The sequence below is a fragment of the Ceratotherium simum genome, chromosome 37 (genome assembly GCF_057802395.1).
Source record: "Ceratotherium simum simum isolate JZ-2026a chromosome 37, ASM5780239v1, whole genome shotgun sequence".
NCBI lineage: Eukaryota > Metazoa > Chordata > Mammalia > Perissodactyla > Rhinocerotidae > Ceratotherium > Ceratotherium simum.
In genome coordinates this window covers 5711560-5732111 of record NC_141936.1, presented here as the reverse complement: position 1 = coordinate 5732111, position 20552 = coordinate 5711560, and the positions used below count along the sequence as shown (strand labels likewise).

The window sequence follows — 20552 nt, the reverse complement described above, 5'->3', positions numbered from 1 at the left end:
CCGGGCCGCCAGCATCGGAGCGCGTGCACTTAACCACCAAGCCACGGGGCCGGCCCCTTAGGATCATCTTTGAATCCATTAATTTGCTCTTTGACCATGTCTGATCTAGAGTTCACACCTCTTTTATTTTTTGCCATTTTATGTTAGTTAATATATTTTCCATTTCTAAGCTTTCTTTTTGTGATTTTTTTTCATAATTATCTCTTCTTATTTCCATTTCTGCCTCTCTTTGTTTCAAACTTTGTGTATATCTCTAACGGAAGTCATGCCTTCATTTATTTTCTTGAACATCTTAATTACATTAATTTAACCATTTTTGTCAGATTGTGCTTAGCACTAGATTTCCTAAAATGTTTTAGAATTTTGATTTTCAGATTAATTTTGAGTATGAAGCTTTGCTTTGACCTCTATCTCTCTTAATTCCTCCCTCCCTGGCAGGATTGAAGTTGCTTCTACACAGTCCTCTAAACTCAAATCCAGAGCTGGGTCTTATAATGATGTTTTGGAGTTAACGCTCTTCGGTGATATTGGGATATCAAAGATCTGGTCATAGAAGCAGCAAGTATTGCCATTTTATCTTCCATGACCCCTAATTGCGCTTTGCTTTCTATCCCTCATTTTTCTTTATGCTGCATGCCAGGATATCACTGTTTCTGTGCTTGAGATTTACCTTCGTTTCTGGCACTTGGGGATTTTCTCATGCTTCTTTTAGCTTGGCTCTGTTTTCAGTGTAAGGTGAGGTGGCCAACTACTCAAGGCGATGAACTCCTAATTCATTGAGACACAGTAGAGAATATGGCTAATAAAGTTGACTTTGGAGTAAGATTTGAATTTCAGCTCTGCTTCTTTTTAGCTGTGTAACCTGGAACAAGTCACTTGGCCCCTTGTGTTTTTCATTCCTGCTGTAGCAAATTACCACAACCTTAGTGGCTTAAAACAAAACATTTATTATCTTACACTTCTGTAGGGCAGAAATCCAAAATGGGTCTCACTGGGCTAAAATCAAGGTGTCTGCAGGCTGTGTTCCTTTCCGGAGGCTCCAGGGAGAATATGTTCCCTCACCTGTTGCGGTTTCCAGGGACCACCTGCTTTCCTGGCTTGTGGCCCCTCCTCCATCTTCAAGCTAGCGACGCTGGGCTACTTGGAGCACCCATGAGTCCTTCTCAAGCTGCTATCTCTCTATCTCAAGCTGGTTCTCTCTTCTGATTCCTTCTTCCACCTTGTATGATTACATTGGACTCCCTCGGATAATTCTAGAAAATCTCCCTATTTTAAAGGCAGCTGATTAGCCACATTATTTCCATTAGCAACCTTAATTCCCCCTTGTCATGTAACCTAGCACATTTACAGGTTCCAGGGATCACGATGTAGACATCCTTGGGGGACCATGATTCTGCCTATCACACCTCTCTACAACTCAGTTTCCTCCTTTGTAAAATAGGAGGATTGTGAGGTTTACACGAGTTAATAGAGTACCTGGCACATAAGTAGTCAATAAGTATTAATATTATCATGATTATTACCATCATTATCATTAAATATTTCCCCCATCATGTCCATGGAGCAGGGTAGAATGTGTCTGGAGAATCCACAAGACCTTAGTTTGACATGTTGTCAGGAGTACAACTAGGTAAAATTTCTCGGGGCAAAAATGATCTGCCAGATTACAAGCAACTACAGCCACGGTATCATGTTATTTAGCAGTGCAACGATGTCATTCCATCTATCCATCTGTTCCGTAAATTTGCCACCAAACGAGCTTATTGAACATTTAGTTGGGGCCAGGCACTGTGCCAAGCCCTGGAGCTACGGGGCGGGGGGGGGGGGATAGTGGTGATGGTGGTAAAACGACTCAGTTTCCTTAAAAAAATGAATAAGTGATCAAATATGGCAAGAATGGAGTGAGAAGCACACGCATTCTCATCCCAAGTTATAAAACGGCAGCATTTCTTTGTCTTGAAGAGAATGATCGGTTAGTTACTTGACCTCAAGCACCTATAACAGATAGAAAAGCTTCCAGAAATCACTTTAGAAATTTCAAAACCCAGCTAAGAGAAAGCATAGCTTTTAACACCTAAACCTAGCTCCTCAGAATAAGAAAGAAAATTATTATTTTAGAAAGGAGAAAAAAATTGGAAAAAGAATATGATATATGACTTGAAGAGGATAAATATTTGCAATTAATATTAATAAGGTTTAAAGAGTTAACAAGAATATTAATTCAAATGCTTGGCAAAAACTACAGTTTGGAGTTGGAAATTTCTGTTTCAGTTTTGCTAGAGTAGGGCTCAGGAAACTATGGCTGATGGGCCAAAAGTGGCCTGCTATCTGTTTTTGCAAATAAAGTCTTATTGGAACGGAACACAGCCATGCCCATTCAGTTATCTACTGTATATGGATGCTTACGCGCTATGATGCAGAGTTGAAGAGTTGTGACAGAAACTGCACAGCTCTCAAAGCCTAAAATACTTACTATCTGGCCCTTTACGGAAAAAGTCTGTCAACCCCTGTGTTAGATCATTATTGCAGGGATCAGTATTGTGACTATTTTACACCTTCCACTGAAGCCTTAGTGGCAACGCAGGAGGGAAACACAGTTTTTAGAGTTGAGGAAAAGTGGTACATTGTAGAGGGAAATGTTCATAATCTCAAGTAGGCTTCCAGAGATACGAGGCTTGACCAAGAATTCCGATTCGCTTTCTCTTGATAGCATGGCCAATATTGTGGTGGGCATCATTGCACGGGTATAATTCTCCTCCCTCATCTTCCCAGTTGGCCAAGAAAACTACTTTCGGGTCTAGAAAGAGAATACAATTGTATTCATTTTGATTAAAAGGATTTTGAGGAGTGCCCACTGGCATGGGCATCAGGGACTAGGGCTCTAAGGTTGATTGTGTTTGGATAAGGTACATAACCCTCTGTAATTTCTTTTCCTCTTATAAAAGAAGGATTAGAAAGAGTTGATTCTGAAAATTTCCTCCAGATCTAAAAAAATTCTGTGAACATCTCAGAATGTATTCAAAAATTAGGAAACTCAATTTTGGCGAGTTCTCTCGTGATTGCCTATTGCAAGTGCACTGAAAAATGAAGTGTACCAGGACAAATACGGGGCAAAAACAGCATTGGCTTGAAATACACTATTTAGGGAATGGTTTTCTCTATGCAAAACTTGTTCCATTATGTGAAATATGAAATAAAAACCAGTGAGAGCCAAGAGAAGGGTGTGTGTGTATGTGCGCATGTGTGTGTGTGTTAATCTAATGGTTTCAAAGCTGCTACTCAATTTTGCAATCTGGCTGTTAATTTATAAGGTCATGCACCACGATTTTCCTAAAATTTGGAAGATCCATGCTTTACTGCTAAGGCTGGAAAGATTTTGTGATCCAAAAATTTCAAGTTTCCAAATATCATTGCATATGGCAGAGTTCAAATTCATGAACCTTAGGACTAGAGGGAGGAGAGGAGGTAATGTGACAAGAGTTTGCTGCTAAGATCTGGCCATGCAGGGGTTCTGTTTACCTTAAAGCTCTCTTCTTCCTCTTGGTATACCGGACTCATGCTGGTTAGGACTGCAATAAACTCGATTGCTGTGAGTGGTTTATGAGTTTGCTGGCAGATTCTCCGGTCTGTGAGCACAGCTTTAAGCACTTGGACTATGTGACCCTGGGTGAAGCCATCGCTGACCTTTGCCAGGCAACTTATATTCAAGGCCTTAGTAATGACTCCTCCATTGCGTTGAATGATCTCTTTCCACAAAACTGTTGTATCCAAGATCGTGGAAAAGACACAGAGAGCAAGGGTCACCACAGAGAAAGCAGTATTAGTCTATTCTCAGTACAAAGTTGGATCTCATCAAGAAAGGAATGCACAGGAGGTCTACTTCAATTTATTAGTAACTCAAATGAGCAGAAAGCCACATAACTAAATGCTTTCCTCTGAGTGATTGTCAACCATAAGACACACATGGCAATGACCCTGTGGTCTACACATCCACAAGTCCCTTGTGAATTGACAAGGAAAAATTAAACCACAGTCAATATAGTTTTAGTGTGGTACCTTTACAGATGTTCAAAATCTTTCAAAATTGGAAATTCACATAGGGTATATACGGGATCTCTGCTCATCAGAATATTATATTTTCCAAAGTGTTGGGATAAGTAGGAGTTTGATATTTTTTTTAGCTATAAAATTCATGTCTTATGTTATTTTTATATGGAATGATGCAGATTGGAATTAGAATTGGATGCAGATTCCAATTTCCATTAGCCACTGCCAGGCTCAGTTTCCTTTGGGTGTAAGACATTGTATTATACACTGTATTAAATAGAGCAATTTGACCCTTATTCTCTTCCCCAACAGCTGTAAACACCCACAGGTTGACGGATGTACTGGATGGGTACCCAGTTGTTCTCTGGGTTAGTGGGACCTGGGGTAACCTAGAGACTTCACTCAGAACACAGGGATGTTGTGAAAAAGAATTATGAAATAATTTCTGATGTCTACTTAACTTTGGAGATAGAATGGACTTCCATGCAGCCCTTAAATAATACCCGTGGAGAACTACCTCCATTTTGTAAAGAGAGGTTCCAGGGAACTAAATGAGAGTGGCCGTCACTGGTTTAGTTGTACCCAGACAGTGAGGAAAGGTGAGGCCATCTGTCTCAGAGCCCGTCTCAGCACTGGGAAGACCTGGTCAAATGTCTCTAAAGCATTTTGAACTTCTTTGAGGAATATTTGAAACAGTTTTTAAAAAAATGACCATTACGACATGATCTGAGCACTGTCAGGTCTGTTAAATGTCTATCTCACCCAAATACATTGATCCAAAAATGCTTGATGAAGTGAACAGCTGTAATTACTGTCAAGGAAGAGAATGACTTGCAATGGAGGCATCAAGGGTTGAGAGCTGCAGGGAGAGCAGCAAGGGCCACGGTGCCTCCGGGTTGGCCTACAGCAACGTCTACCCCCTGGATCTACTCTGCTACTTCCTTGGTGGGTTTATTTGAGCTTGAACCCATCTTAGGTTTACCAGTAAAAGGGGAGTAGTCTTTCAAAGATTTGAATAGTCTTTCAAAGATTTACTTCTGAGGCTGCTGTGAGAAATTAGTAAAGAATGTATAGAATGCCCTTGGAAGAGCACTGTTCCAGAGTATGGTGGGCACTTTATTTTCAGTAGCAGAATTACTGTTGTTTTTGCAAATGATATTATTATTATTTGTCATTCCACTTTGTACCGAAGTTTCCTAATGCTCATTAAACATCAATTATAAAAGATAACACCAAATAAACCAAGAATATTTTAAAGTGTATTTGTGTAAAGACAGATTGCAGCAGGTGAGGACTGCCCTTATCTAAATATAACTGCTGTAGAGTTAGAAATCGGAAAATATAACCATGGTAAAAATACACAATGACACCAACAACCAGACTACATCATCCCTTGGGATCTAGCGTGTCTCCAGTCCAAATTTATAACATCTATAAAAAGTGCAAACAGATCTGAGTGTGACTCTGCAGGCTGAGAAGGGAACATGTTTTGTGGGACAGTCACAGGGGACAGCCCCTGAAGCTGAGGACCCAGTAGATACCCCAGCTGGGAACCCAGAACAGCTTCAGCCTTGGGCACCCATGGGCAAAACTCCTACCTGTGGCATGGGGTGGACCAGGCAGTGGGCAAGCAGCGAGGGCCAAGGGCTCCCCAGCAACATAATAGTCAGCTCTCTCCCCTGCCTGCCTGTTCAGCTACAATAGTCACAGATTTCCAACCTTCCAACCTGAGGAATCTCTACAAGTAAAGATTCATGAGTAGTGGAGCCAAAAAACTATACTTACTCTGGTAGAGTGTGTATGTGCAAACACACTATAGATCACTTAAAATCTGTGGTACTTGGTATTCAGGTAGAGTTTGATCCAGATTCCTCAAAATGCATAAATTGTTGATTACTTCCCAAAGCTCACTAATTTTTAATGGAGGCCCAGTAAATGAACTCTGTGGAGGCAGTCACAGCTACAGCCAGATTTGCCCACTTGCCCATGGTCATCTCAAGATCCAGAGAATGGGAAAGAGAATCAGGTTGGACTTCCTTCTCGTGTTTGATGAACTAGAGTTACTAGTTTTTCAAAGAATAGCTTCTACTGCTTTTACAAAGCCACCGGCTCATGGGTTCTTGACCCTTAAACAGCTGCAGTGGGGCTAAGAGGGGAGTCAGGTGTGGAGGGAGTCACAGCCTGGTGGGCTCATTGAGGCGGGAGCCCCACAGCCAGCACTGGAGCCATTGGCAGGCTGCCAAGTCTTGGGCCGAGGAGAACATAAAAGCATAGCACGCCAGGGGCAGCAACGGGTGTGGCATTGAGGACTGGAGGCCAGGGAATCCAGAGGGCTGAAGGCAGCCGAGGTGCTCTCCAGGCCGAGGGCTGTATTTCACCTCCCCCTCTTGGATGCACAAGGCTCCTCACTTCTTCAGACTAATTTACCATTCTCCTCCTCCTCTTTAGACTGAAAGGAATCTGGTCTTTGGGCCCCCTTCTCTGCTTTTGGAATTCCAATGGATTCCATCCTGGCCGGTGCTTGAGATGATGTATGTAATATCTTAAAATTAATTTTTATTTGGGATTTTTCAAAAGCATGAGAGGTAAATAAGATGATTTAGATGAGCTTCTGGCTTCTGAAGCCTCGCATTCCAGAAAAATCAGAAGACGTGGACTGGACTTATCCGACCAGACACTGGGTCTGGGGCGGGAGCCTGTGATGAATTGGGTTATTAGCAAAACAGACCCCAGGGAAGAGAGGCAAGAGGAGGAAGCATTAGGAACGTGGAGCCAAGGAAGCCCAAGGGGATTTCTGGGGACTAGACAAGGCATTAATCAACCTCGGGGGTGGATTTTCTTTGCAGAGACATTTTGAAGGAAGCAGCTAGATTTGGGGAAAGGAGGTAGATACTGAATTATATTTGGTAAACCTCAAGGACTGCGTTTCCTCAGGCTGAGGCCCCCTTCGCTTCTCAGCCCCGTCACTCCCGCACACCGCCTCCAGGAATTTGAGAAGAGGGACGGCAAATGCTCCTGTACACCTTCGGCGCTCTGCTGCCGGTAGATAGATGGCCAAGCAAGGGCCCAGGTTATGGATTTGCAGCACATGCTTTATGGGCTGGAAGAGACCATTTTTGATCACTGCAAAGACAGGAACAGTCTTTCTTTAAGATGGATGTGCCAGCCACTGTGGCTATGAAAACTTCAAGGTCACTGGAGGAAACATTGGACAGCATTTATGAAGTCTGCAAGTATGGCGGTCTGAACAAATCACCCACCAAGAAAGAAATATGTGAGAAGCATGTGGTTTAGTGGACAGAGCCCTGGGCCTATGACAACTGCTGTACGTAGGTTTGTCCTCTGCCCACAGGGAAGAGAAGCGTTCTCCTTCCTTTCCCATGACGCTGCTGTGAGGAGATTCAGGTTGGAATCTGTAACGGGATCTGGGTCCCTAGAGATGCCTGGTTTTTTACCAAAAGAACACAATTGTCCCTGTTATACATCAATAGCTTCATTTTTAAAGGGCCTATGGTTTTCGCAAACAATAGAAACTATTCAATCCAAAGTCAAGAAGAATGCTCTAGCCCCTTAAAATTAATAATACTCTACTTTATACCATTAAGATTGCTTAAAATATATGTACAATACAAAAAAAAAAAAAAAAAAGAGAGAGCACGAGGGAGGAAATCTGACCAAGGAGGATGAGAGTGGGAAAGCTCTGACAGAGCCAGGAGCGTGGAATCCTCTGCACTGTCTCACAGTGGGCTGAGACTGCTGGTGCTCAGCTCTGTGTGGACTCCCTCCTTGGCTAGACTACACATCCCTGCCCCCTTGAACCTTGGTGGAGCCATGTGAGTCATTCTGGCCAAGGTAATATGGACAGAAGAACTGTTGGCCCCTTCCAAGTCCAGTCCCTAAAATCTCCTGTGAGATCTTCCGTACTGTCTTTCTCTCTTCCTTTGATGCTGGCTGGATGCAAAGGATCTAGTGGAGGGCGTGGAGGCCCTAGAAGATGGAGAAGCCACTAGAGGGATGGAGAAATAACTGGGACCAAAGTCTTTCTGTACTTTGCGTATAACATTGATTTATGAAGCCAGGATCACAATTCATGAAGACAGAAATGAGTGCACATTGCAAATGTGGCTAATAAGCTAGGAATTTATAATATGTGGGGAGTAGAGGATTGTTCTTTTGGCAAATAACATTGACCAGGAGCTTAAGACTAACCAGAAAGGACCATATATCCTCTCTGTTTTGGCGGTGCTATAATGTCTGGAGAAAGATTAATAGAAACCAAGTCTGACCTAATCATTTTTACTACTACCATTAATGCTAACCACTGCGACCACACTGCCACGCCGCCATCACCTCTACCAGTACCACCTCCATGACCACCATTATCTCCATTCCCACCATGCTGCCACCACCACATCACCAACCTCCCTGATGTCACCCTCACAACTGCCGATGTGACCACCATCATCTCCATTACTGCTATGCTGCCACCACCATCACCACCACTTCCAACACTCACGCCACCATCACCATCTCTATACCAAATCTATCACCACCACCAGCACCGTGGGAGCTAAAGATGACCCCTCAGTGAGCCACACCTACAGTATTCATACCCTCGTGTAGTTGCTGACTTTGAGTCTGGGCTGCCCCTGTGACTGGCTCTTGACCAGTTGAGCATGGCGAAAGTGACTGTGTTACTTCTGAGCCTGGAACCCTTCCAGTTCTGCCTGAACCTCTTGAAACGTTTGCTCTTAGGATGCTTCCTCTTGGGACCTAGCCGCTGTGCTGAGCAAAGCCACATGGAGAGGCCAGGTGTATGCTGTCTGGTTGACAGTCCCAGCTGAGCTCCCAGCTGGCAGCCAGAATCAACTCCAGTCATGGGAGTGAACTGCCTTGGACGTCCAGCCCTGGCGAGTCTTCAGACGACTGAGTCCAAACTGGCATCTGACCGCAACCTCCTGAGATACTTCAAGGGAGAACTCCCCAGCTGAGCCCACTGAACCCCCAGAACAAGTGCTGGTTTAAGCCACTGGGGAGCTGTGTTACACAGCGGTGGGTGAGAGACACAACCACCAACACTACCATTGCCATTCACCACCCTATCACGCTCTCCTCCTCCACAACCAGCACATCTTCTCTTCCTCCATCTCCACCACCACCACCCACGCTCTCCTGGGAGCTGAGACGGTGCTGGGCGCTCTGCTAACCTCATAGAAGGCTCACACCAGCCCTGTGAAGTAAACTGTTCTCCTACTTTACAGATGAGAAAATGGAGGCTCAGAAGGTCAGCTGACTTGTCAAGGTCATCCAGCTATTCGGCAGCAGAGCCAGGATTCAGAACCAGGTCTCATCAGAGCCCATATCTCAAGGCTCTTTCCAATTTCATTGCACTGGCTCCCAGGGTCACTTTTTTCTATTGCTGCTATTTAAAAATGTTTCCAAATAAGTGGATTTTGAATCTGTCTATTCAAGAAGAAAAAAATGGAGAAAGTAAGCTCTTGTTGTAGTTAACGCTGACTTGTATAAGTAAATCAACACGCTCCTGGACTCATACTTTGAGACTCGGGGGATGTACAAAAACCAACCTGGTGGCAAGAAATGCTGCTGTACGAGAAAGACACCATCACCACGGTACAAGATAGGTGACCCTAATCTACCTGTCAGAAGAAAAATCACACACGCAAGAGCTTTTGTCAGCTTCAGGGCCAAAAATAATAATCCCTGTCCAGTGTCCTTTTGTCTTGGGTAAAAAGAGATCAGTTAACAAACAACAGAACAAAGATGTATGTTTTGCTCTTATGACCCAGTGGTTGATATTCACAGAACTGAGCATGGCTGACGTCCAGGTGTGCCCGCCCCTCCAGTGCACGGGGGTCCCCTTGCGTCACCTTCTGACGATCGCTGGGTGATGAGGGCCACCTTTGGCTTTACACATCTGCAAGCCACCACTGGACGGCTCAGCCTCAGTTACCCACCATGGGAAGGGGCGAGGGGTACTTGCCATATCTGGAAGCATAGTCTGGTCTGGGAATCAAAATAATTTTTTGGTAAACTTTGCAAAATGATTGAAGTTCAGCATCGAAAGGACGCTGTGTGGTCCCCACAATCAGAATCCTGTCATCTGGTTTTAGGAGTTTCAGGATTTTAGGGAGCTGTTTTTTCAGGCGTTTCGGTTCAATCTGGGAGAAAGAGAGAGGAAAAAAACATGAGCCCACGTGTAGAAAAAAGACTTAAGAACTAAAGAACATTCACGGTTAGAATGCCCTGCACGTACATTTGTTCCAGTGATTCCACAGCTCTGAGAAACACAATTTCTTACACTTTGTCCTGGGCCGGTTCTCGGGATGTGTTTCCTCCTTTGGGTGATTTGAATTGCTGGCACTTCCTTTCCCAATCTCTGTATTCAGATTTGGAAACGAGGAAGGAAGGAAGCACCTGACTGAACGTTCTCACACCTTAACCCTGAGAATGGGAAATAGTGGCAGATTTCCAAGCGGAAGGAGCTGGCTGGGGTTGAGAATTAGTCTGCGGTGCTCTGAGTTCCTCTGAGCTGTTCTGAAGGTGGACTCAAGATTTCTTTTGCTGACTGCCATGACATTGAGGGACCGGAGTCCTGGATCTCATGTCTGAAAAACACCCAGTTCCGTAATGGCCTGCAACTTCTCTCTCTGAAGCAGTTTGGAAAGAGTTTGAACCTGTATTATTTTAGTATCATCTCAGCTCTAAGGAGGGAGAGGAGGAAGATATGAGGTACCCCAGGGAGGATGACTTCCAGCCTGTGGGGGTCAGATTTGGCCACGTTGCCACGGCAACACATGGGCTTTGAATTAACCTTGCCTGGCAGAGGGGAGCCAAGGAGAAGTGGGGGAAGGAGGATGTTAGGGGCAACGGAGAGGACCTCCACAGAGACACCTCAGGCAGTGTCTCGGCCATTTTTGCTCCCATTTGGCTCAAGGGCAATTGAGCGAATTAGAATTTGAATGTTGAGCCAGAGAGTTAAACATCCCACCGCCTGGCTTTCCTGGAGCAGCCCCAGCACACTGTGAACACGCCATAAAGCCAGGGCACCTGTTGTCTGGGCCACCAGCTAGGAGAGAGCCCTGCACGCAGGCAGGGCCGGTGACATCTAGGGAAGGGAGTGGGTGTTTGATAAATTCCACCCTGTGGAATAAAAGTGAACGGCAGGGTGTTGGAGCCACAGTGGGCAGGCGGGGGTGACAGAGCTGTGTATGATTTGCGGGGCCTTTGGGACAGGGACACTCGCGTGCTATGGAGCCCTGTTCCATGGGAGGCGCTTTGGCGGCCCAGTCTCTCTCAGAGTCTGACCCTGCAGAGCTGGGACTCAGGGCTGGGACCTGCCAAACTGCTCTGCACCGTGGAGGGAAAGCGTCAGGTGTAACAGTGCCCTCTGGAGGGCAGGGGTGCCAGCGGAGGGGGGAGGGTGAGAAAGGAGTCCTTAAAGGGAAGGGCAATGGGGCACCCCTAGGGGTGGGTGGCTGGACTGGGTTCTGAAGCACGAGGGTGTCCACTCTGCATTGTGAGGCTGTAGGCCGCGCTGTGCTCGCAGTGGTAGTTTGCATCCTTCCTCTCTTCTTCCTTTTGACCAGTGAAAAGGCCAAGTTCCATATCTGGATTGACAAGGTGCAGGAAGGAGGCTGCGTGAAGCAGAGCAGTTCCCTGGGGCCAGTGGGAGGAAAGCCTGATGGGATTGCAGAAACTTGGGGGCTTTGGCTTTGGGGTTTATCTTGATCTCCAAGGACGGGACGGGGAATTAGTTCTCTCACATCTTTGCTGCTGTTAGCGCCGTTGAGATGATCGACTCCTAGCGCCCCCGCGGACAGCAGAGTGGAACCCTGCCCCGTGATTTTGCACCATCCTCTCATCTTCCATTGCTCTATCAGACGATGCTCCGCTGCTATTCACAGGGTTTTCATGGCTAGCTTTTTGGGAAGTGGGTGGCCAGGTCCTTCTTCCTAGTCTGGAAGCTCCACCATGGGTGACCCTGCTGGTATTTGAAATACTGGTGGCGTAGCTTTCAGCATCACAGCAACACGCAGCTGCCACAGTATGACAATCGACAGGTGGGTGGTGTGGTTCCCTGACCAGAAACGAACCTGGGCTGTAGTGGTGAGAGTGCTGAATCTTAACCACTAGACCACCAGGGCTGGCTCTCCAGCATCTACTTTGCGCTTATCACTTCTTACACACAGGCTGGTGATAAATCTTCAAGCTCAATAATACTAGTAAGTAGCATCTATTGAGTGCCTACTGTGTTCCAGGTACTTCTCCTAGTGCTTGACAAGAACCTTCTCACTTGATCCTCACAGCCTTCCTGGGAGGGGGACACAGTCCTCACCCTCACTTGGGAGGTGTGGACTTGAGGCACAGAGAGGCTGAGTGACATCCCCAAGTCCCAGAGTTCATGAGCAGGACCCCTACTGAACACAGAGGCAGTGACTCCAGACTCTTGCCCCTCCCTCTATGCTGGGGTCCCCTGAATCCAGGGGGATGTGCCAGGGGGTTTGCTTCTGCCCCCAAATCCTGGGTAAGGGCCTATCCTAATTGAGGGTTGCAAAGGAGACAAAATACATATTTTTTTATCATATTACGTTCTGTTATATTACAATATTATTATTTTATTTATATCACTATTATTGTATTTATATCAGCTTTGTTGAGCTATAATTCACATACCATACAATTCGCCTATTTAAAGTATATAATTTAGTGTTTTTTAGTATATTCACAGAGTTGTGCAACCATTACCACAATCAATTTTAGAACATTTTCATCGCCTCCAAAAGACCATACCCATTAGCAGTCACTGCCCATTCTCCTCCAACCCCCTTCTCTAGATCTAGGCAACCACTAATCTGCTTCTGTCTCCACAAATTTGTATAATCCGGATATTTCATATAAATAGAATCATAGAATATGTGTTTTCTGTGTGTGTGTCTGGCTTTTTTCATTTAGCATATTTTCGAGGTTCGCCCATGTTGTGACATGTATTAATACTTCATTTTAATTGCTGAATGATATCCATTGTACGGATATGCCACATTTTATTTACCCATTCATCAGTTGATGGACATTTGGGTTGTTTTCACTTTTTGGTTACTGTGACTAATGCCACTGTGAACATTTGTATACGAGATTTTATGTTGACACACATTTTCATTTCTCTTGGGTATATACATAGGAACTGAATTGCTAGGTCATATGGTTACTCTATGTTTTATCATTTGAAGAAATGTAAGACTGTTTTCCAAAGGGGCTGCAGCATTTTACCATCTTAGCAGCAGAGTATGAAGGGTCAAGCTTCTCCATATCCTAGTCAACACTTGTTACTGTCTGCTTTCTTTTATTTAGCCATCCAAGTTGGTGTGAAGCAGTATCTCAATGTGGTTTTGATTTGTATTTTGCCGATGGCTAATGATGTTCAGCATCTTTTCATGTGTTTATTGGCCATTTGTGTATCTTCTTTGGAAAGATGTGTATTCAGATCCTTTACCCACTTTTTAATTGGGTTATTTATCTTTTTATTATTGAGTTGTAAGAGTTCTTTATATGTTCTAGATACAAGTCCCTTATCAGACAGATGACTTGCAAATATTTTCTCCCATTCTGTGGCTTGTCTTTTCACTTTCTTGAAGATGCTTTTTATAGCAAAAAAGTTTTTAGTTTTGATGAGGTGCAATTTAATTTTTCTTTTGCTGCTTATGCTTTTGGTGTCATATCTAAGACCCCATTGCTTTATCCAAAGTCACAAAGATTTATGCCTCTATTTTCTTCTAAGGGTTTTATTTTATTTTATTTATTATTTTTGTGTGTGAGGAAGATCAGCCCTGAGCTAACATCTGCCAATCCTCCTCTTTTTGCTGAGGAAGACTGCCCTGGGCTAACATCCATGCCCATCTTCCTCCACTTTATATGGGATGCCGCCACAGCATGGCTTGCCAAGCAGTGTGTCGGTGAGTACCCGGGATCCGAACCAGCGAACCCTGGGCCGCCACAGCGGATCGTGCACTTAACTACTTGCGCCACTGGGCCGGCCCTAAGGGTTTTATAATTTTAGCTCTTGTATATCTTTGATGCATTATGGGTCGATTTTTGTATACCGTGTGAGGTAGGGGTCCAAATTCACTCTTTTGCAGGTGGCTATCCAATTGTCCCAGTACCATTTGTTGACAAGACTCTTCTTTCTCCATTGAATTGTTTCGGCACCTTTGTCAAGAAATCAGTTGATTGTCAATGTAAGGGTTTATTTCTGGACTCTCAGTCTATTCCATTGATCTACATGTCTCTCCTTATGCCAGTAACACACTATCCTGATTGCTGCAGCTTTGTGGTAAGTTTTGAAACTGGAAGTGTGAGTCCTCCAACTCTGTTCTTCTTTTTCAAGATTGATTTGGCTGTTCTGGGTCCCTTGAATTTCCATATGAATTTTAGGATCAGCTTGTCAATTTCTGTAAATAAGCCAGCTGGAATTTTGATGGGGATTGTGTTGAATCTGTAGATCAATTTGGGGATTCCTGCCATCTTAACAACATTAAGTTTTTCAATCCATGAACATGACGTATCTTTCCAGTTATCTAGGCCTTTAACTTTTTTCAACAATATTTTTGTAGTTTTCAGAGTAGAAGTCTTGCATTTCTTTTGTTAAACTTATTCCTAAATATTTTACTCTTTTTGATGTTACCATATATGGAATTGTTTTCTAATTTCAATTTTTGATTTTTCATTGCTAGTGTATGGAAATAAATCACTTTTTGTATACTGATCTTGTATCCAGCAACCTTGCTGAACTTGTTTTTTAGTTCTAATACTTTTTTAGTGGATTCCTTAGGATTTTCTACATACAAGATTATGTCATCTGCAAATAGATATAGTTTTACTTCTTCCTTTCCAATATGGATGGCTTTATTTCATTTTCTTCCCTGGTGAGAACCTTCAATAGAATGTTGCATAGAAGAGGCAGCCTTAAGGGGAAAGCATCCAGTCTTTTATCATTAAGTATGATGTGAGCTGTGGATTTTTTGTGGTTGCCCTTTATCAGATTGAGGAAGTTCTCTTCTCTTCCTACTTTGTTGAGTCTTTTTTATCATCAAGGGTGTTGGATTTTGTCAAATGCTTTTTCTGCATCTATCAAGATGATGATGTGGTTTTCGTCCCTCATTCTAATGATATAGTATGTTATATTAATTGATTTTTGGATGTTAAGCCCGGGATAAATGCCACTTGGTCATCGTGTATAATCCTTTTTCTATATTGTTGGATTCAGTTCAGAGGAGACTGTGTAATGTAACTCACAGCATGGAAAAGATGGGATTTTTACAGCAAAATAAATCCTGCAGGCTGGCTTGAGGCCAGACCACCAGGCATCTTCCTGTCATTTCCTCCGGCACCCACAGGAGTCCAGAGCCTGCTCCAGCTCTGTCAGGAGGAAAAATGGCCCTGCATGATTTCGCCCTGGAAGCCCTGAGTGAGGATTGGGGAGATAGAGGAACTCAAAACAGGGCAAAGCAAAGGAGAGGGATGATCTGGAACGAGCCTTCTGAAATCCTAGATTGGGCAGCCCTGACAACGAGGATGGGAAGCCACTCCTGAAGGGGCTGCTCCCCAATTGTCACCCAAGTTCTTTGCAGAAACCTGCCGTGGCTCAGACTCATGCTTCTGGGCTGGGCTGGGACACCGGAGGGATGTTTGCTAGGCCTTTACTTTGATTCTGAATTTCCCCTGGGGGCCAGGCTGTGAGCAAAAAAAGCCCAAGGATGGAACTCCATAACAAAAGGCAGATGATGTAGCAAATGGTTAAACGCACAGACTTCAGTTCAGACAGCTTCCATCTCAGTCTTGGCTCTGCTCTTAACAGTTGTGTGATCTTGGGCAGGTCGCTCAACTTCTCTGAGCCTTAGTCCCTGCATCTGAGAAATGGGGAAAATCATTGAACCTAACTTATAGGGATGCTGAGAGGACTGCATGGCATACCGTGTCTGTTTGATAAACTGCTTAACAAGGAATAATTATTCTGACATATGAGTGCTGGTGGGAAATCAATGCCAGGTCTGCTTTGTTGAAGAGTAAAGTTTTTAAAGGGGAGAGTCAGAGATACTGGGGGCTTTGTGATTTGGAGGAAACTAGCAATACTGCCAACAGAGCTCAAAATGACTGTGTAAAAAGCTCCCGTCAGTTCCCATTGTATAAGATGGTAAGTCTTCAACTGCTCAGCTCTGAGAAGCTGGCTTCTGGCCTCTTGCCACTCAACAAAAGCCCTCTGCTAAGATTCTGGAAGGAGACTCCTCATAGGAATACTACCCCTGTGCCAGGAAACAATCCACTGCACTTAGATGAGGCTTGGAGAGTTTGGCAGTATTCAAGATTCATTTTACCAGGGTGGATCCAAAGCACTCTTATGAAAAGTGGTTATATTTTTTAAAAAACTAAATAACTCTTTGAAAATGCAGGAAGGACAGCAGCTTGGGGTGGTGGGTAGTGATGGAGGAGGAGAGTGTGGGAGGGTCCCGCTTGAGTTTGCAGCATCGTGAGGGAGGTGTCCCAGGGGTGATTCCGGGTGATTGCAGCTGAGCTTTGGGCTAGGGATGGAGAGGGGCAGTCACTGGGTTAGGGGTGATATGTGAAGCCACGAGATGGTGCCCAAGGAAGGCAAGGAGAGAGAAAAGGGCCACGGGCCTGGGATGGAATCTCAGGGAGTACCAACATCTTTAAGAGGTGGGTAGAAGTGCGCGAAGGTGACACAGAAGAAAATGTTGGCAGGGTATGAGGACACCAGGAGAAGGCAGGGCCATGGAAGCTAAGGGAGGAAAGAGTTTTACAAAATGGTGCATTTTAACCCTGTTGAATGTAGCAGAAAGGGAGAGGAAGGGGATAGAAGTGTTCATTGGCAAAATGGATGTCAAAGAAGAACCTTCTGAGAGCAATTTCTGTGGAGTTGGAGGGCAGCAAGTGGACAGTGGTGGGCTGAGGAGTGGGTGGGGATGGTGAGGACAGACAGGTGTTTTAAGAAGCAATGGAGAACAATGCAGGTGGTGGGGGCAACTGGGACATGTGTGCTGCACATGGGAGCTGCCCAGAGACTGGTGGAAGAAGGACTGATCTGAGGGCCCTGGTGATGCTGGAGACTGCCATTCTGTGGGGGTAGAGACACACTTGCACAGTCTGAACCCATCCCCAGCAGCCTAGTTGCCATGGTGACAGTGATGCGGTCAGCCTGTTCTGAGGCAGGAGATGATATTGCTACCTGCATGTCCTGAAATGACAGGGACATCTGAACTTAATTAGCCTGTTTGGATTGCTAATGTTGATCCTGGCTGCATCCAGAGTGACATCCTCATTGATGGTGAGGCGCAGTCCCATCAAGAGGGGACGGAAATGAAAGGTGAGTCCATTCCATCAGCACTCCCTGTACTCCGGCCACCTCTGTTCCAGTTCAGAACTGCATCCATTATGCTGGAGACCCACACGCTCATCCATCATACCACCCAACATCCCCACCATCACCTGGCCACCTCCACAGCCACCGCCCCTACCGCTGGGCCTGCCAGCCCCACACAACCGTATAATTGCGTGCAATTTCAAATCAGTGCCTAGCATCCACACAGCAATTTCAATTTGCTTTTCTGCAGTCAGCGCCACAGAACCACGGCTGCAGCCAGCTCCAATAAAGCGAGCAGTTCCCTCGCGGAGGCCCTATTGTGATGTGGGGAAGGCTCCAGCTAGATGAGGTAACGGAGGGTAATGGTGCAGAAAATGCAGCCGCAGACGGCTGTGCCTCATTCTTACCGCCTTCATCTCCTACACAGACAACTGACTGGCTGTGTTTGAGCCGCAGACGGTGGAGAGGCCGGCTCTGCTCCCAGAAGGAGGAGAAGGGAAGGGGCCCTGTCCAGGCATCTGCCCGGGGCAGGGGGCTGTTTGTAACCAAGTGTCAGGGGTGGGCTTACGGGGATCGTGGGTCTTCCTGAGAGTCTAGTGGTGAAAGGGCTCCTCAGGGTGCTGAGGACGATGGGAGGGGACGGTGTGCCGTCAGGAGTGTGGGGATTCGAGAGAGGTGCCCCTTTGGCGCTAAGCCCAGAGGGCCCATGGGCCATTTTCAGGATGTGGTTTAGAGTGGCCTGGGGGTGGGGAGGGGTGGCGGGTGGACGCGGGTGTAGTTGAAGCCTGCGGGTGGGCAGACCGGGAAGCCAGTGGCTGGCACTCAGTGTCATCCCCCCTGGGAGCGGCGTCCAGTTGGAGAGAAGGGCTCAGCCTCTGCGTTCAGATGGATGGACCTTTTCTGAGCCCCAGAGCCCCCTCTAACCAGCTGTGCACCCTCTCAGAGCCTTTGTGCTCTTCTGTAAATCAGGGGAAGGCTGCCTCCCTCCCAGGGTTGCTGGGCGCTTTCCTGACACATGCATTGTGCCTCCAGGGCCTCCTCTTCCTGCTGCAGCAGTCCTAGGTTTGGGGGCCAGGTCCCTGCATCAGGGAGTGCTGCATTGGGGCTGTGGGTGGCGGGCACAGCAGACTCCTGATTTGTCTGCAGGGGGAATTCTTCTCTGTCTCTCAATGCCTTTGGGACAGAGGCTGGGGCAGGTGCTAGAAAGGCCGCTGGGTTCCCCGGTGGCCGAGTGATGCAATGAGGAGCCAGAGTGACACCTCCTGGGTTCTGCACCTGCGGACGAAGCTGCCACCCTTGGTGTTTGGTGGTCTCCTTTGGAATGTGGACGGCCAACGCTTGCGGCTGCCCCGGGCCCTGGTCCCTGAGAGACTCAGGTGAGGGCAGAAGTCAGAGCCCGGGGGCTGGGAAGGAGAGCAGAGCTGGCCCAGTCCTGGCCCCACAATCCCAGGAAGGCGGCAGGAACCCTGCAGCCCCGCTCTCCGAGGGGCAGGCCCAGCACGTAGGGGTGAGCAGGGACCCGGGGCCTGTGTGGAGCTGGAGGATGCACACACAGTGGTTCCCTCCTCACTTCGCTCTCCTCCAGCTGGGGCGCTGGACCCGGGCCAGGACCGCTGGTTGGAGCGTGCACGCCTCTTGCTCTGTCTGTGTGGGACGGCTCAGGGCCCCAGCTGGCCTTGTGGACGTTCGGGGACCCAGGGAACCCTGATGAACCCTTGTATTCATCAGGCGTTCTGGGATTTACCCCAGGGCGTGACCCGTGGTCTTTAGTGCAGTTAACACCCCGGACACATGACGGACTCTTCTAATGCAGAAGTGGACAGAACAATGTCTGGTTTGTCCACAACAGAGACTCTGCTACCAAAGGCCTTCATTTCTACAGGAATAAAACTAGTCGGCACCTATTTTTGTGGGAATCAGAAGTTGTGCAGAGAGAACATCTCAGTGTCACCAACAGGAGGGCCGATTCAGGTGAAGGTTCTGGAGACTCAGGTCTGTCATCTCTCTCCTTGGTGGCTGCCTGCTCCTTCCCATGGACTCCCTTTATGGGAGGTGCCTACTGAATCCACATTTCATTCCCTGCTGTCAGCTCTCCCTCAAAGCCCCCCCATCAGCACTGCCCCAGTGCTCCTCTGGCTCTTATAAATGAGTGTGTTGCCTTCCTCGTGTTCTCCATGGACTCAGGTGTGCAGGAGGGCAGAGGGCTGCAATTGCTGACAGCAAGCTGATAGCTCCAGGGGGTCATGAGAGAACGTGAGGGGGGCTTCATGAACTCGGAGACTGTTCTCTTTGGAATTCTTTACTTAGACAGTTAAGGAAGGGGAAGCTCAGAGAGGTTAAGTTACTTGCTCAGAGACACACAGCCAGCTAAAGTTAAGGGCAGAGCCAGCCTGGAACCCACATTTCCTGTCTTCCCACTCCCCAGGCTGATGTCCTGGGGAGAGCAGTACCCCTTGCCCGTTAATGAGACAAAACTTCTGACGACATCAGGTGTGACACCTTGGATTCAACACCGCCCTGCATTCTCTTTACATTTGTGATCTGCTTCCCAGGAACTCCAGCCTTCAAGTTTGCATCTATGTGGACTTTTTTTTTTTTTTTTCAATGTAACCACTTGGCCAGCAGAGGGAGCTAACTCCTAGATTCCGGGATTAAATAATAAATGAGTCCTCTCAAGAGTTTCTGAAATGACAGGGCAATCAAGGCTCATTTGGGGAAGAAAAGATTGAGCTCTCATTCTTTATCCAAATCATCTCTACCTGCTAAAAGTGATGTATAATACATAAGGATCCAAAGTGATTAAAATCCTTATGAATTTAATCAGAAATTCACAGTTAACCACTATTTGCTTTGGTGCAAATTGATGTGGAATAACAATCGTGTGTAGCTGCAAATTTTTTTTAACCTGTGGGAAATTTGCTGGTGATTTGTGGGGGGAAGTGCGGGGGAGGGGGGCCATTGAAAGGAGAGAAAAGAAGGAAGGAAGCAATGGAGAGAAGGCTCCCCGGAGGCCCCGACGCGGTGCACTTAGCAGTTCCATGGACGGCCTTTGTTCATAAATTTCAGGCCTTTTGCTATTTATTATTATGAACAATAGGAAGTCCTAATAATA

At 46.3% G+C, this 20552-nt stretch overlaps 1 protein-coding gene across 1 annotated transcript in view; it reads right to left on the bottom strand.

Moving 5' to 3' along the window:
- The window catches only part of DRC11 (dynein regulatory complex subunit 11), a 159845-nt gene that overhangs the window by 1575 nt on the left and 137718 nt on the right, over positions 1–20552 (bottom strand). Inside the window, exons 17-18 of the mRNA XM_087424506.1 lie at positions 10049–10226; positions 3520–3758 (exon numbers count right to left, since the gene is read on the bottom strand). Of these exons, the coding sequence (XP_087280632.1) occupies positions 3520–3758; positions 10049–10226 (417 nt within the window). The remainder of the gene's footprint in view (positions 1–3519; positions 3759–10048; positions 10227–20552) is intronic.